General features: G+C 45.8%; 1 protein-coding gene across 5 annotated transcripts in view; it reads left to right on the top strand.

The window, feature by feature from the left end:
* The window catches only part of TRAF3 (TNF receptor associated factor 3), a 136,976-nt gene that overhangs the window by 84,238 nt on the left and 36,325 nt on the right, over window positions 1-16,413 (top strand). For all 5 annotated transcript variants that reach the window (XR_004540177.1, XM_033952950.1, XM_033952952.1 and 2 more), the window contains exon 7: window positions 10,700-10,774. Coding sequence is in view for 4 of the 5 variants with exons in the window: in XM_033952950.1 (XP_033808841.1) it covers window positions 10,700-10,774 (75 nt within the window). In the remaining variant the exon portion in view is untranslated. The remainder of the gene's footprint in view (window positions 1-10,699; window positions 10,775-16,413) is intronic.

Here is a 16,413-nt window from a genome sequence, read left to right as displayed (position 1 = left end):
TACAGGATCACAAAGAAGACAGGCCCTGCTCGAAGGAGCTTACAATTTAGAGAGACAAACAGGATTGCATGGATACAGTTAGGGGGAATAGTTAATCTGCTGGCTAGGGCAGTGGGGAGTAGGGTTATGGATTGAAGGCAACATCAAGAAGGTGGGTTTTCAGTCTGCTTTTAAACAAAGTAAGGGAAGGGGCATGGCAGACAATAGGGACTAACTAATGTCTTTGCTGTTATACAGTAGAGTTGATGCTTCCAGCTTGTAGTATTTCATGCCTACTTAAACTGAAGTCATTTTTCTACTTCTGCGCTTACCGATGTTTAGTTGAATACTTTTATCTTTGTGTTCATATTTAAAATCTCTTGAAAACATTTGAGGTCTCACCTCAATATATAGATGTTTTGAAAACCAGTGTAGCCATTTGCAAGCATGGTGAGGTAGAATTTTCTCTGGCTTATAAGGTGTTGTCAGAGTCAAAAATGTGTTGACGTTATCTACAAAGGATCTTCCTGCTAGTATTTAAGTCAAGAAGATGGCGTAATACACAGTATGTTAATGTGATGGCTTTTTGGCTCCACTGCTTTTTGTTTTTCATGCACCTTTCGTGTTTAGCATGTGTGTGTATTTCTTTTAATGTTTCACCTGGCAAATTGCAAGTTATCAGCTAGAAATTAAAGCATGTAATTATGTATTATATGTTAGTACACACAGACCTGGATATTGCAAATTGCTTCTGTGTGGTTTAGAACAAATCTAGAGTAAAAGTGTTATTAAAGCACTTTTCATGACCAGTCTTCTCAACTTTCACAATAACTTGTGGATAACATCCCAAAAATAGTTATCTGTGCCTCATGATTTTCAAATCCCCCAAAATGGATCCAAGTTTCACCAGATTGACTTCTTCAAGTTGTATATTCAAATGCTGCAAACACAAAAATGTGCATAAATACACCAATAGTTTTTCACAAAGAAAACCTTTCAAATTAATGTTAAATAACTCGGGCCTGATTCTAAAAACCGTGCCATAAGTTAGGTGGCAGTAGGCATTATCACCACCTAACTTAATTATTTTAATTGATGATAAACATTGTGGTAATTGACTGCATTTTTAAAAGCAATTAAAAGAAAAAAATGTAGGTGTCTGCAGATGCCTACTAAAAGCACTGCCGAGCCACATTTATAAACTGGATCTAAGTAGCGCCTTTGACCTAGTAGATCACACCATTCTTTTGAACTGCCTAGAAGCCATAGGCATCACAGGAAATGTTCACAATTGGTTCCAGGGATTCCTCAGGAACAGATCCTACCAGGTATTCAAAGATGACAAACTTTCCCATAGCTAGAATGACAACTGCGGATTACCTCAGGGTTCCCCCCTATCCCCGACCCTCTTTAATATCTACCTCAGTTCATTAGGAAATCTGCTACAAAGCCTAGGGCTCATCTTCTACATTTACGCAGACGACATCACTGTAGTGATTCCGCTAACTGCCCTAACGTCACAATTCATCAACTCTAACCAACATCCTAAATCAGATAGAGCGCTGGATGATGGCCTTCAAACTGATGGCCATCAACACAGAAAAAGATAAAAGATAATACAATTCACCTACAGAGTCGAGAATACAAAATTGACCAAACCATAAAGATACTGGGGGTAACACTTGACAAACACCTAACCATGGAAAATCACACAAACCTATTATTTAAAAAATGTATTTCGGTTTTATGGAAATTTCGCACTATTAAAAAATTATTCGATGAAAAGTCCTTCCGTTTACTAATACAATCATCCATCTTAAGCACTCTAGATTACTGTAATATCATATACCTAGGAGCTTATAAAAAGAACCTCAACAAGCTGAGACTAATTCAGAACACTGCGATCCGACGAATCCACGGTTTAAAAAAATGGGAACACATTACCCCTTATCAGAAACTCCACTGGTTACCCGCAGAATCTAGAGTCCTCTTCAAGTTTGCTTGTATTTGTTACAAAGCTCTCTTTGGGATTCTTCGAGCTTACCTAATCTCCCAGTTCTCTCTCAACGAGTCCAACAAGAGCACTCGCAGAACAAACCTATTTAATTACCCCTCCCTGAAATCTTACCAATACAAAAAGTTTCTAGATAGAATGTTATCATTCCAGGCAGCTAGGCTGAACACATGGCTTGGAAAACCCATACTTGAGGCCACTACATACGCAGACATTAGAAAATCCCTGAAAACTCGATTGATTAACAAATTCTAAATTCCCAACCCACCTCTTCCTCGCTACGGCCCTCTTCCCCACCTCGCCACCACCCCAATTCAAGGTTTGAGACTAACTTATACTCTCTTTCCATCTTGTATCCCATGTACTGACTAAACGTATCTTTATTGTAAACTATCTGTATCCCATGTACTGTCAAAATGTATCTTTATTGTAAACCGCTTTGAACTTCACGGTATAGCGGTATATAAGAAATAAAATTACATTACATTACATTACTGGCTTATATTCCGCCTGTACCTTTCAGTTCTAAGCGGATTACATCAGAACGATAACTGGACATTTCCAGGGAGAGAAATACAAATTACAATTAAGGTGTAAGGACTAAAGCAATTTTGATGAGTGGGTTCTAAGAGGGGGATTGAGGGGAAAAGGAAGGGATTAGGACGTTTGGGTGAATTTCTTGAATAGTAGGGTCTTGATTTCTTTGCGGAAAGCCTTGAGGTCAGTTGATGCTGTCAGTAGGTTGGTGATGGAGAGGTCCAATTTAGCTGCATGTGTTGCAAGTAAGTTGTCACACATCTTTTTGCGTTTAGTTCCTTTAAAAATTTAGTTCCTTTAGTTCCTTTAAAAATTATTATTATAGAGGCGCTGAAGAATGCTATGTCTAAAGTAGTTGTGATTTATGCCGGAAGTTGATGTAAGCCTGTAAAACCCTGGACCTACATTTCCAGCGCCTACTTTAGACATGGCTGCAATTCTGAAAACAGCGCTGTTGCGTGATGGACATGTGAACAGTACCACTTTTGCAGGCCACCACTAGCAGTACCGTTTGCAAAATCTGGGCCTCAATGTCTCATTAGCGAGGGAGTACTCTCGCTTCAAAACATGGCATCCTCTACCAGCAGAGACACCGAGCCTCGATTTAATGTCCATCACAGTGCCATCCAATTAATTTCCTTACTTAATCCTATCTCAGGTAAATATCATCCACTGTTCTTTATATAATAGCATAGTAAAATATTTCCTCCTGTAGGCAACTGCTTGCAATGCCACAAACTGTAAATCCTGAAGTACATGATAGGAGATTAATTGGATGGCACGCTGATGGGCATGCACAAATTTCCTGTTTAAATTAAGGCTTGGCATCTCTGCTGCTTTAGACATCATGTTTTGAAGCGGGAGTACCGTATTTTCACGCATATAACGCGCGCGTTATACGCGTTTTTACCTACCGCGCATACCCCTCGCGCGTTATATGCGTGAGCGCGGTATACAAAAGTTTTAAAACATAGTTCCCTCCCCGCCCGACGCCCGATTCACCCCCCCAGCAGGACCGCTCGCACCCCCACCCCGAACGACCGCTCGCACGCGCTCGCACCCGCATCCACGATCGGAGCAAGAGGGAGCCCAAGCCCTCTTGCCCGGCCGACTCCCTGACGTCCGATACATCCCCCCCCCCGGCAGGACCACTCGCACCCCCACCCCGAAGGACCGCCGACTTCCCGACAATATCGGGCCAGAAGGGAGCCCAAACCCTCCTGGCCACGGCGACCCCCTAACCCCACCCCGCACTACATTACGGGCAGGAGGGATCCCAGGCCCTCCTGCCCTCGACGCAAACCCCCCTCCCTCCAACGACCGCCCCCCCCCAAGAACCCCCGACCGCCCCCCCCGCCGACCCGCGCCCCCCCTGGCGATCCCCACGACCCCCCCACCCCCCTTCCCCGTACCTTTGGTAGTTGGGCCAGAAGGGAGCCCAAACCCTCCTGGCCACGGCGACCCCCTAACCCCACCCCGCACTACATTACGGGCAGGAGGGATCCCAGGCCCTCCTGCCCTCGACGCAAACCCCCCTCCCCCCCAACGACCGCCCCCCCCAAGAACCTCCGACCACCCCCCAGCCGACCCGCGATCCCCCTGGCGACCCCCACGACCCCCCCACCCCCCTTCCCCGTACCTTTGGTTGGCCGGACAGACGGGAGCCAAACCCGCCTGTCCGGCAGGCAGCCAACGAAGGAATGAGGCCAGATTGGCCCATCCATCCTAAAGCTCCGCCTACTGGTGTGGCCTAAGGCGCGTGGGCCAATCAGAATAGGCCCTGGAGCCTTAGGTCCCACCTGGGGGCGCGGCCTGAGGCACATGGGCCCAACCCGACCATGTGCCTCAGGCCGCGCCCCCAGGTGGGACCTAAGGCTCCAGGGCCTATTCTGATTGGCCCACGCGCCTTAGGCCCCACCAGTAGGCGGAGCTTTAGGATGGATGGGCCAATCCGGCCTCATTCCTTCGTTGGCTGCCTGCCGGACAGGCGGGTTTGGCTCCCGTCTGTCCGGCCAACTACCAAAGGTACGGGGAAGGGGGTGGGGGGGTCGGGGGGTCGCCAGGGGGGTCGCGGGTCAGCTGGGGGGGCGGTCGGAGGTTCTTGGGGGGGGCGGTCGTTGGGGGGGAGGGGGGTTTGCGTCGAGGGCAGGAGGGCCTGGGATCCCTCCTGCCCGTAATGTAGTGCGGGGTGGGGTTAGGGGGTCGCCGTGGCCAGGAGGATTTGGGCTCCCTCCTGGCCCGATATTGTTGGGGAGTCGGCGGTCCTTCGGGGGGAGGGATGTATCAGACGTCGGGGGGGGCATCAGGCTTTCAGGATGGGGACAGACCTTCAAGGGGGGACAGTGCACGGAAGTCAGGGGGGGTGAACGGAGAGTCGGGACAGCGCACGGAAAGTCAGGGCAGGCGAAAGGAGCGTCGGGCAGCATGCGCGGTATACCCGTGAGCGCGGTATACCAAAGTTTTTATACATATCATCGTGATTTCTGCGCGCTATACCCGTGTGCGCGTTTTATACGGGTGCGCGTTATTTGCGTGAAAATACGGTAGTCCCTTGCTACTTAGCCATTTAGTTGTTTAAGATTAATTGAAGGGTTTATTGGTTAAAAGTTTTTGTGTAGTTATACACATTTTTGTATTTGCAGCATTTGAATGTACCCCTTGTGGAACTTGTAACCATGTTGGGGATTTGAAAATCATGAGGCACTACCGTATTTTCACGCATATAACGCGCGCGTTATACGCGTTTTTACCTACCGCGCATACCCCTCGCGCGTTATATGCGTGAGCGCGGTATACGAAAGTTTTCAAACATAGTTCCCACCCCGCCCGACGCCCGATTCACCCCCCCAGCAGGACCACTCGCACCCCCACCCCGAACGACCACTCGCACGCGCTCCCACCCGCACCCGCATCCACGATCGGAGCAAGAGGGAGCCCAAGCCCTCTTGCCCGGCCGACTCCCCGACGTCCGATACATCCCCCCCCCCCGGCAGGACCACTCGCACCCCCACCCCGAAGGACCGCCGACTTCCCGACAATATCGGGCCAGAAGGGAGCCCAAACCCTCCTGGCCACGGCGACCCCCTAACCCCACCCCGCACTACATTACGGGCAGGAGGGATCCCAGGCCCTCCTGCCCTCGACGCAAACCCCCCCCCCCCCCAACGACCGCCCCCCCCCAAGAACCTCCGACCGCCCCCCCAGCGGACCCGCGACCCCCCTGGCCGACCCCCACGACCCCCCCACCCCCCTTCCCCGTACCTTTGGAAGTTGGCCGGACAGACGGGAGCCAAACCCGCCTGTCCGGCAGGCAGCCAACGGAGGAATGAGGCCGGATAGGCCCATCCGTCCTAAAGCTCCGCCTACTGGTGGGGCCTAAGGCGCGTGGGCCAATCAGAATAGGCCCTGGAGCCTTAGGTCCCACCTGGGGGCGCGGCCTGAGGCACATGGGCCCAACCCGACCATGTGCCTCAGGCCGCGCCCCCAGGTGGGACCTAAGGCTCCAGGGCCTATTCTGATTGGCCTACGCGCCTTAGGCCCCACCAGTAGGCGGAGCTTTAGGACGGATGGGCCAATCCGGCCTCATTCCTTCGTTGGCTGCCTGCCGGACAGGCGGGTTTGGCTCCCGTCTGTCCGGCCAACTACCAAAGGTACGGGGAAGGGGGGTGGGGGGGTCGTGGGGGTCGCCAGGGGGGTCGCGGGTCGGCTGGGGGAGCGGTCGGAGGTTCTTGGGGGGGGCGGTCGTTGGGGGGGAGGGGGGTTTGCGTCGAGGGCAGGAGGGCCTGGGATCCCTCCTGCCCGTAATGTAGTGCGGGGTGGGGTTAGGGGGTCGCCGTGGCCAGGAGGGTTTGGGCTCCCTTCTGGCCCAACTACCAAAGGTACGGGGAAGGGGGGTGGGGGGGTCGTGGGGGTCGCCAGGGGGGGTCGCGGGTCGGCTGGGGGGGCGGTCGGAGGTTCTTGGGGGGGGGGCGGTCGTTGGGGGGAGGGGGGTTTGCGTCGAGGGCAGGAGGGCCTGGGATCCCTCCTGCCCGTAATGTAGTGCGGGGTGGGGTTAGGGGGTCGCCGTGGCCAGGAGGATTTGGGCTCCCTCCTGGCCCGATATTGTTGGGGAGTCGGCGGTCCTTCGGGGGGAGGGATGTATCGGACGTCGGGGGGGGGGGGCATCAGGCTTTCAGGATGGGGACAGACCTTCAAGGGGGGACAGTGCACGGAAGTCAGGGGGGGTGAACGGAGAGTCGGGACAGCGCACGGAGAGGCGGGGCAGTGCACGGAAGTCAGGGGGGGTGAACGGAGAGTCGGGACAGCGCACGGAGAGGCGGGGCAGTGCACGGAAATTCAGGGCAGTGCACGGAAGTCAGGGGGGGTGAACGGAGAGTCGGGACAGCGCACGGAAAGTCGGGGCAGTGCACGGAAGTCAGGGGGGGTGAACGGAGAGTCGGGACAGCGCACGGAGAGGCGGGGCAGTGCACGGAAGTCAGGGGGGTGAACGGAGAGTCGGGCAGCATGCGCGGTATAATCGTGAGCGCGTTATACCAAAGTTTTTGTGCTTATCATCGTGATTTCTGCGCGCTATACACGTGTGCGCGTTTTATACGGGTGCGTGTTATTTGCGTGAAAATACGGTATATCAGGTAGCAGTGAATGTACGAGGTCTGACAATTAAGTTTGCAAACTTGCCTCCGTGTGCTTACGTTGGCAGCACTATACAAAGCTCGGTAACCTTGGTATATCAGTATCTCACAGCTGTGTTTGTATGTGGCAGTGTCTTGCTGAGTAGCTTTCATTATTATTGTTGCGTGTTTTTGTGTGCCGTCGCAAGAATGTCAGAGCTTGAATTAGAGGGACGAATAAACATTAAATTTCTGGTTAAACTTGACAAGAGTGGAAGTGAAATCAGGGACATGTTAGTCCAAGCTTATGGGGATAATGCAATGAAAAAATGGCAGTGTACAAATGGATTAAACGTTTTTCGAGGGGAGAGGAAGCGTCAATGATGAAGAAAGGTCAGGGCAGCCAGTAACGAGCAGAACTGATGAAAACATTGCAAAAAAAAGCATCAAATTGTGCGTCAAAATCATCAGCTGACTGTGAGAAGCATAGCAGCCCAAGTAAACATCGATAGAGAAACAGGAAAATCTTAACTGAAAATCTTGTCATGGTCCCAAGCAAAGAAGAGTCAAAGTTTGCCAAGACCTTTTGGAGAGGCAAGACGATCTTTTGGGCCATGTTATCACTGGTGATGGAACATGGGTGTACCATTACGACCCTGAAACAAAGCATCAAAGTGCACAACAGAAGTCAGTCAATTCTCCACGATCAAAAAAGTTCCACCAGTCCAAATCAAGAGTCAAAACGATGTTGTTAACCAAGTTTACTATTTGGAAGTGTTGGAAAGGCTGAGTAAAAAAAGTTAGACGAAAACGACCTGAACTTTTCGCCAATTCATGGCTCTTGCATCACAGCAATGCACCAGCTCACATGGCACTGTCTGCGAGGGAGTTTTTAGCCAGAAAACAAATAACTGTGTTGGAATACCCTCCCTACTTACCTGATCTGGCCCCCAATGGCTTTTTTCTTTACCCAAAGATAAAGGAAATATTGAAAGGAAGACATTTTGAGGACATTCAGGACATCAAGGGTAATACAACAGTTCTGATGGGCATTCCAGAAAAAGAGTTCCAAAATTGCTTTGAAGGGTGGACTAGGCGCTAGTATCTGTACGTAGTTTCCCAAGGGGAGTACTTCAAAGGTGACCATAGTGATATTCAGCAATGAGGTACGTAGCACTTTTTCTAGGATGAGGTTGTGAACTTAATTGTCAGACCTTGTATTTTATGTAGTATAACAGAGAAGATCAAAGACAACAGGTATCTTGTGGATAACATCCAAATAATATAACTTATTGTGAAAGTTAAGAAGATAGAACATCCAAAAATGTGTGATAAGTGACCTCATGAAATTGTTAGGACACAATGGGGCTCATAATCGAAAGAGAAAAACGTCCAAAAACAGCCTAAGTTGGCACTTGGACAAACATTTCCCAAATACATCCAAGTGCCGATAATAAAAACGGGTTTTGGACATATTTCTAAATAACCTAAGCCTTCATAGTGCCGCTAAATGACCAAATCTAAATGGGGCGTTTCAGGAGGAGTGTCAAGGGTGGGAGTTGGGCGGGACGTAAGCCGGCTTAGACTTAGTCGTATAGCAGGTATAACCGAAAGTAAAACATGGTCTAAGTCACAAAAACCCACCTAAAGTCATCAGATAAGCACTGCAAACACATAAAACAGACCCCCCACCCACTACCCCAGTGATCACCAACCCCCCCATAAAAATATTAATCACACCTTTACAATTCAGCCTCCAGACCATCATCACCTGGCCGCCTGGCATAGGAAAGCCTAGTCGTCCAGCACAGAGGCGGCTTAAGTCATCTTGGGGGTGGGTTAGGGACCCATAGAGAGGAGGACCCATGCCCATAATCCCCTGTAATCACTGCATTGATATTGAAACATGTGCACTGCCATATACACCCCCACAACCCTTTTTTACTGGCATATAAGTGGCTCCTGCAGCCTTAAGGGTTATTGGGGTGGTAGATAAGTGGGTCTAGGGGATTCTGGAGGTGGTTTGGGGAGCTCAGTTGTAGTGAGGAGAAGCCATGGCACCCTTTTTGTGAAGTTCATAGCAGTGCCTAGTAAGGTACTCCACTATTTGGGTGGCATGTTTGGGTGTTCAGTCCATCACTTTGCAGACCCCTCCCACGTCCAACAGGGCTTGTTCTAGGCGTTTTTGACTTAGACAAAAAGTTGGACGGAAATGTGGTATAAAGATGGACGATTTAGCGGCTTGGGTGATCAGATCGGCAAGACGTATAATTAGACGATTTTCAAAACAAAAAACATTTTGGACGTATTTTTCGAAAATGTGTCCTAGGCTGTTTTTTTACTTTGGACGACTTGCGGCTTAGATGCAAACGGACTTAGACGTCCCTTTCGATTATGCCCCTCAATTTGTTTTCTGAGCAAAAATTACAATTTTAAAGATTTTTGTGATTTTACTAAAATGTAAGGATAAAATATAGTATGAAAAATATAATAATATACGGGAGGGGGATTGACAATAATATGGACTTATTACTTAGGAATAATAAAAAAATTAAAAATAAATTTTTGATTATACGATTCCTAGTTATTGCAAATTGACGAGCATGTATACCTTAGAAGATGTGCCGTTGTTTTTCAGTGTCCAGAAAATGGCCATGTCTGTATTACTGCACTACATAGATGTACTGTATATGCCTAATGCATCTGCATAGCGAGGCTAAATACACCACTAGAAGCAGCAGGAAATCCCCAGGGAAGCAATCAAACCAACAAAACAAAATGGGAAAGTCGAGAAGTTCCAGTAGGGGTCTTATTGTCAGTAATATTTAAAAAAATTCAGCGACTCAACACTGCATGTGTTTCGGTACTCGGTACATTTTGGGAAAAAATACGTTGCCTCTTATAAAGATTTAGACTGGCTCTCAATAAAGAAGTGCAATGAAATTTTCTGGTTCACTGTTGCAGAGGGCTTTATTGAGTTTGATCCTTGGCCGTAAAGCCCTTTGCAAAGAGTGAACCAGAAAATTTCATTGCAGAGCCAGTCTAAGGGCTCCTTTTACGAAGCCGCGATAGGGCTTTAACACGCGGAATAGCAAGCGCTACATTGCTGCACACACTAGACCCTAATGCCAGCATTGAGCTGGCATTAGTTCTAGAAGAATAGCGCGCAGTAATTTCCTGCATGCGCTAAAAACGCTAGCGCACTTTAGTAAAAGGAGCCCTAAATCTTCTTTATATAGAGAGGCAATGGGGTTTTTGTTTTACAAAACATGCCTTTAAAATATAACCGATTGGTTTTTAAACAACAAATTTCAAGGCTCCTGAAGAAGGTACTCCGAGTACCGAAACGCATGAAGTGTTGCGTCGCTGAATGTTTTTATAGTACTGACAATAAAGACCCTCTACTGGAACATCTCGACCTTCCCGCTTTGTTTTGTTGATTTGTATGCTTATGAATGTCACATTGTACAAGAGAGAATTTGTAGTAGGTGTACATATTAAACGTTTAGCATGCATCCTTGTTTATGTATACCTAACTCACTGTTTTTTCCTATTGCAGTTGAATGCCCATTTGTCAGAATGTGTTAATGCCCCAAGTACCTGTAGTTTTAAACGTTATGGATGCAGTTTTAAGGTCAGTATATAAGAATTACAACTTCTTCCTTAAGCTGGCACTAAGCACCTGTGACACTAGAACAAACTGTCTCTTGGAAATGTTGCTTTCTGTATAGCTTCTGGTAAGAGAGAGAATCATACAGTGGCTTTAGCTGACTATATGTAGCTTTTTAATGTTTTGAATTGGTGGTGAGAGTGACACATCTCTGTACAGTGTGAAGATCAAGCACATTTCCTAAGAACGAAAAAGTAAATATTTTTATCATGGGTATTATATAAATAACATAACTGATGTGAAAATAAGTATTGAAACATCTTTCTTTTTGCTATCAAGCCTATGCTACAGTTTCTGCTGTGCAATTTAATATTTAACAAGGGAAAGGGAATGAGACTTGATATACTGCCTTTCTGTGATTACAATTAAAGCGGTTTACATATTTTATACAGGCACTTATTTTGTACCTAGTGCAATGGCGGTGGGGGGGGGGGCAGATTATTAGGAGCTGCAGTGGATAATGGCAGATTATTCTGCAATCTTATTAAAGTTAAACATAATGTTGCTTTTCTAAGTTTAGATCAACACAAGATGGTGGTTTATATTCTTTTCCGCCTAAGTGCTGCTTAATTTCATCCCTAAGATCAGAAACCTTTGAAGGTATTGTTTAAAGAAATATCTTGACTAGTTAAATAGTTGCTTAAACAAAGATAAAGTAAACAGATGTTCAACAAATAACCCCCCCCCCCCTCCTTTTTACAAAGCCGCATTAGACTTTTTTATCACTGGCCACGGCGGTTTTAGCTCCGACGCTCATAGAATTCCTATAAGCATCGGAGCTAATACCGCTGTGGCTAGCAATTTAAAAAAAGCCTAACGTGGCTTCATAAAAGAGGTGGAAAATGTGGAGATGACCTTCAGAAAAGACTTAATGCAAGTTTCTTCTGTGCAATTGGCTCCACTTCTTGGTCTTTTCTTATAGTCCATAGTTTGTTTGCTCCAGGACTAATAAAGCTGCTTTATTCTTTAACTAACATACAATTATCCAAAAATGTTAAGTTTTTGAGATCACATTGGGGTATTGTATCAACATTTTCACTGGTAAACCCTGTTTTACTATAGGAAAATGACTTTAAAAAATATACTCCAGGGGTTACTTGAAGGGAGAACGAGAAGTTAAAAGGGGATATAGATTCCGTACAAACGCAAGGAAGTTCTTCTTCACCTAGAGAGTGGTGGAAAACTGGAATGCTCTTCCGAAGGCTGTTGTAGAGGGGAAACACCCTTCTGGGATTCAAGACAAAGTTAGACAAGTTCCTGCTGAACCAGAACGTATGCAGGTAGGGCTGGTCTCAGTTAGCGCACTGGTCTTTGACCTGGGGGCCGCCACGAGAGTGGACTGATGGGCACGATGGACCGCTGGTCTGACCCAGCAGCGGCAATTCTTATGTTCTTATTATATACCCCAGTGTACAAAGTTTCAAAGTATAATTCGCAGGCCTAAATTTATACCAACTCCCGAGTAGCTATAAATATATGTAGGTGCATTCACACATGATTGTTGAAGTAAAGTTTAGGCCCTATTTTACTAAGCCATGGTAGAGGTTTCTACTGCAACCTGGGGCACTAAATGCGCCGTTGCTCATAGGAATTCTATGAGCGTTGAAATATTTAGCGTTCTGAGTGGTGGTAGAAATCTTTACTGTGGCTTAGTAAAATTGTGGTAGTGGTGGGGGGTTAGTTGAAGGTATTTTCCAAATATTTCAAAAAAGCATCTGAAAACTTGATTTTTTCAAAATTGTAAACTCTTGTTTATCTTTTTATATTATTTAAATATTATTGTATATTTCTTTTTCTTTTTAATAGTAGTATAAACCATGTCGAGCTCTATTTTTATGGAGAAGATGCGATCTATAAGCTTAAGGTTTAGTTTAGTTTAGTCTTTTATAAAATAGTCCCCAAATAGGTGCCTGCTTGGACTTCTACCTGAATTACCTTTTATAAAAGTACCCTTATTGTTTACAGTTTACATAATTTCTAAAGGTCATACCCATCTTTGGATAAGTCTCCTATTCCAATGTAAAGCATGATGACCTTCAGTGTTTTCACATCTTTATTTTAAAGGATTGAAGCATCCATCATTTGCAGATAGCTCCCACGATTTCTGCCTGGGCTGTAAAACTAAACAGTTTTGTAATCACTGTACTTTGTCTTATGTATTACAACTCTTCTCTTTGTGTGCATAAATGTTCTCCTGTTTATATAGCATATTGTCTGTATGTGCCTGTGTGTATAAATGTAGCTTTTAAACGCACAGAAATAATGCACACTTGACATCATCCAGGACATTCCCATTACCTTGGATTTATCTATGAACCACAGAGTTTGAAATGTACACTTCCCTCTCTCTATTTGCGGTGATAGGGGAACAGCATGGCCGCGAATACAGAAAAACCGGGTTTTCTGTTTAAAAAAAAACCTAGAAAAGGCACAAAACCACAAATAACCTGACCTGTTCCTGTGCGGCTGTAAAGGAAAGTGTGGGTCTGGTTCCTGAGAACCGCTTCCAGAACAGAGCGCAGGGCTACCACTGCACGAGGGAGAGAGCAGTAACCTGCTGTGGTTTGGCGCAGGACTTCCAGATCAGACTGCGCGCCTGGCGCTGGCAAATGCCAGGTACAGAGTCAGCGCGTGCCCGCTGAGTTGCAGGTGCGTGTGCGCTCGGTGGCGTGCCGGGGCCTCTGGGAACAGCGCTGGATTCCTGTCAGTTCATCGTACTCTGCCTCAGCTGCAGGTTTCGGGTGATTCCTCCAATTTCCTGTGACGTAAATTTGGGGGTGGAGACTACGTTCAAAGAACCGCAAATAACTGAAACCGCAGATAATGAAATCGCAAATACGGAGGGGGAAGTGTATTACCTTTCTGGGTACAGCTGATAGACTGCAGTATGATGAAGTTAATGGAAAAGTTTTGAATGATCTGTAGAGTAGATACTTCTGTATTTTTTGGATCTGAAATAGATATATAACGTGTACATGTTAAGATATAGATGTGTACATCTTTAGTTTCAAATCTATATAGATGCATCAAAAGTTTGACTATGTAGTGACTCAGCTAGCATTTGTTGTAGAAGTCTGAAAGTGGATATTTGTCATTCCTGGAAAGTGTTAAGGCAACACTCAAATTTAGAATGAGGTAAAATCGCATATTTTTCTATAGAGCAAGGTACTGCAGGCATAAATTTTACAATGCATCATCTTTGCATTTTATTATGTTTTAATGTACATGTTCCTTAGCATCTGCATCAGACCAGTCCAGGACTTATGGGTTTTACATCCATCAGCCAGTAGGCAGGAGAGAGAATAGAAAATTGTACTGAGCCTTTATAAAAACCTTTGCCACTCCAGAATTATTCTGTGTCCAGCAAGCGGTAGATGGTTGTGCAGCCCCTAGGCAGGATGACTTTATGCTCTGAACAAGTTGGTAACTGGTATCTCAGAACCTAAGGGCTGGTGATAACCAAGAGGGAGTGGGTTATATAACTGGTAGTGCTGAGTTCCTCCCCCTTCTCCAAGTTCTCATCTTCCTCTTGCCTTTTTCTACATTATGCTTCCAGAAGAACTGTGGTTTCAGTGAGACCACCACATAACAAGTTCCTTGATTCATTCTTGCATTTGCCCTTATAGTAGAGTAAGTGTGAGAGCATTTTACCTCACAGGCTGCATTTAATAGGCTGGACTGACTTACCTCATGATGACACCAACTAAATCGGTTAAATGATGATCTCATTTCAGTTTGCAGTGCTCAGGGTCAGGTCTCTGCTTTGCTTACTGGCCATCCAAACATCAAGACAAAGTCAAGTCTGAGTGAGAGTCTGTCGGAGGTTGTAGCTGCATTCCTTCATTAGAAGGGAATCTCTCCATCTCTATCTGGAGGACTGGTTGATCAGAGCTTCTCATTGGGAGAGTTTCTAAGTCATTGCCGAGATGCCACACCTTCAATCTTTGATGATAATAGCAAACTGGTTCCCACTCAGTCCCTCGAGTGTCTTAGAGTTTTGTTTGACATTCGAAAGGGAAGAGTTTTCCTCCAATCCACTGAATGCAAAAGCTTCAGTCTCAAAGCAAGGGACGTCTGAAGAACCAGAGTCCTAACATTTGGGACTGTATGCAAGTTTTAAGTTCCATGGCTGCAACCCTGCCTTAACTATTTGCAGACTTCAACAAAAGCTCTTTGCTGTCTAGATGGGGCTTTCTAGTTTCAGCACAAAAGTTTCCCCAGTTAATTGTTTTGGTTGCTGTGATTGCCAGAGATGGGTTTTCTTCAGTGTCAGTCAATTTAGATCAGATCCGGAACACTTTTTTTCTAATTTCAACTTTAGGATGTTAAAAGGTATTTCAAATTAGACCATCTGAATTTGGAAATAGGAGAGACCTGCTCACTATGCACCTCATACTCAGTGTACCTTAGTGTATGATACACTTTTGTTCTGTACATGAGAAGGGCTGAATTTATCTTATAATTATCCTTTGGTAATTAGTGAAGATGCACTGTACAGCTGTGTCAATGATATGGCACAGGAAGCTTTTTGATCTCATATAAAAATATGATTATGAAGGACTTGGCCTAGGGATATAGAGCTAGCAAGGGTCCCCTGAAAGAAATAAGTAGCCAATCACTGCAGGTACTGATATGTATTGACATAACTAAGTAATTGGAACGACCTTACTACCCCGCTGCGGAACCTGGGCTCCCTCCAATTATTCCGCAAGCAACTGAAAACCTGGCTTTTCACTAAAATGTAATTCTATCCCCCCTTACTCTTCTCTTCTATATATAAGTTCATGTAAACCTTTTTTTTTTTCCTTCTCTTCCTATATTTTAAGTTCTTGTAAACCGTGCCGAGCTCCACAACATCCGTGGAGATGATGCGGTATATAAACTTAAGGTTTAGTTTAGTTTAGCGTGTTTGAACTTAGCTACAGAACTGCTCGGCATCCGCTTCAGAGTTTTCTTGAAAGTGAAACTTTTTAAATCTCACAGTTCAGGGCAGTAACAAAAGGGTTAATTTCATTGGGAGCATTATGACCTGCTACATCACATAAGCTAATGTTGGAATGAATTGTTAGTGAAATATATAATCATTTGAGTATACATGTTTCCACTCGCCAAAACATGGTACAGCAAAACTGGACCACGCAGATCTAGGGGTCCTTTTGCAAAGGTGCGCTAAGTGTTTTAGCGCATGCTAACCACGCACTAAATGCTAACATGTGCATGTTAGTCTGTGGACGTGTTAGCAGTTAGTGCGCGTGTATATTTAGCGTGTGCTAAAACGTCTAACGCACCTTTGTAAAACAGGGGGCCCGTGTGTGTGTGTGTGTGTGTGAGCTAGGTTTTAACACTGTTCTGAAATTTGGAGATTCCATAGGCTGTTGTGTATTACAGAGGCCTACTTACAGACTTCCACTTGTAGGTTTGCCACTTGCCAGATAGCTCCAGGGTATCAGAAACCTGCTGAATAAGTACTGGCTTTCTACCCATTGGTTCCATGAACTTTTAAGCCAGCTTTTCTTAGAAAAATTGGACCTATAACATAACATAACATAACATTTATTTACCACGTACCTTGCAGATCAGTGCGGTTAACAAAATAAAAGAGA

The sequence above is a fragment of the Geotrypetes seraphini genome, chromosome 7, assembly GCF_902459505.1.
Source record: "Geotrypetes seraphini chromosome 7, aGeoSer1.1, whole genome shotgun sequence".
NCBI lineage: Eukaryota > Metazoa > Chordata > Amphibia > Gymnophiona > Dermophiidae > Geotrypetes > Geotrypetes seraphini.
The sequence above is the reverse complement of the archived record's forward strand: the minus strand, read 5'-3'. Positions and strand labels throughout refer to the sequence as shown.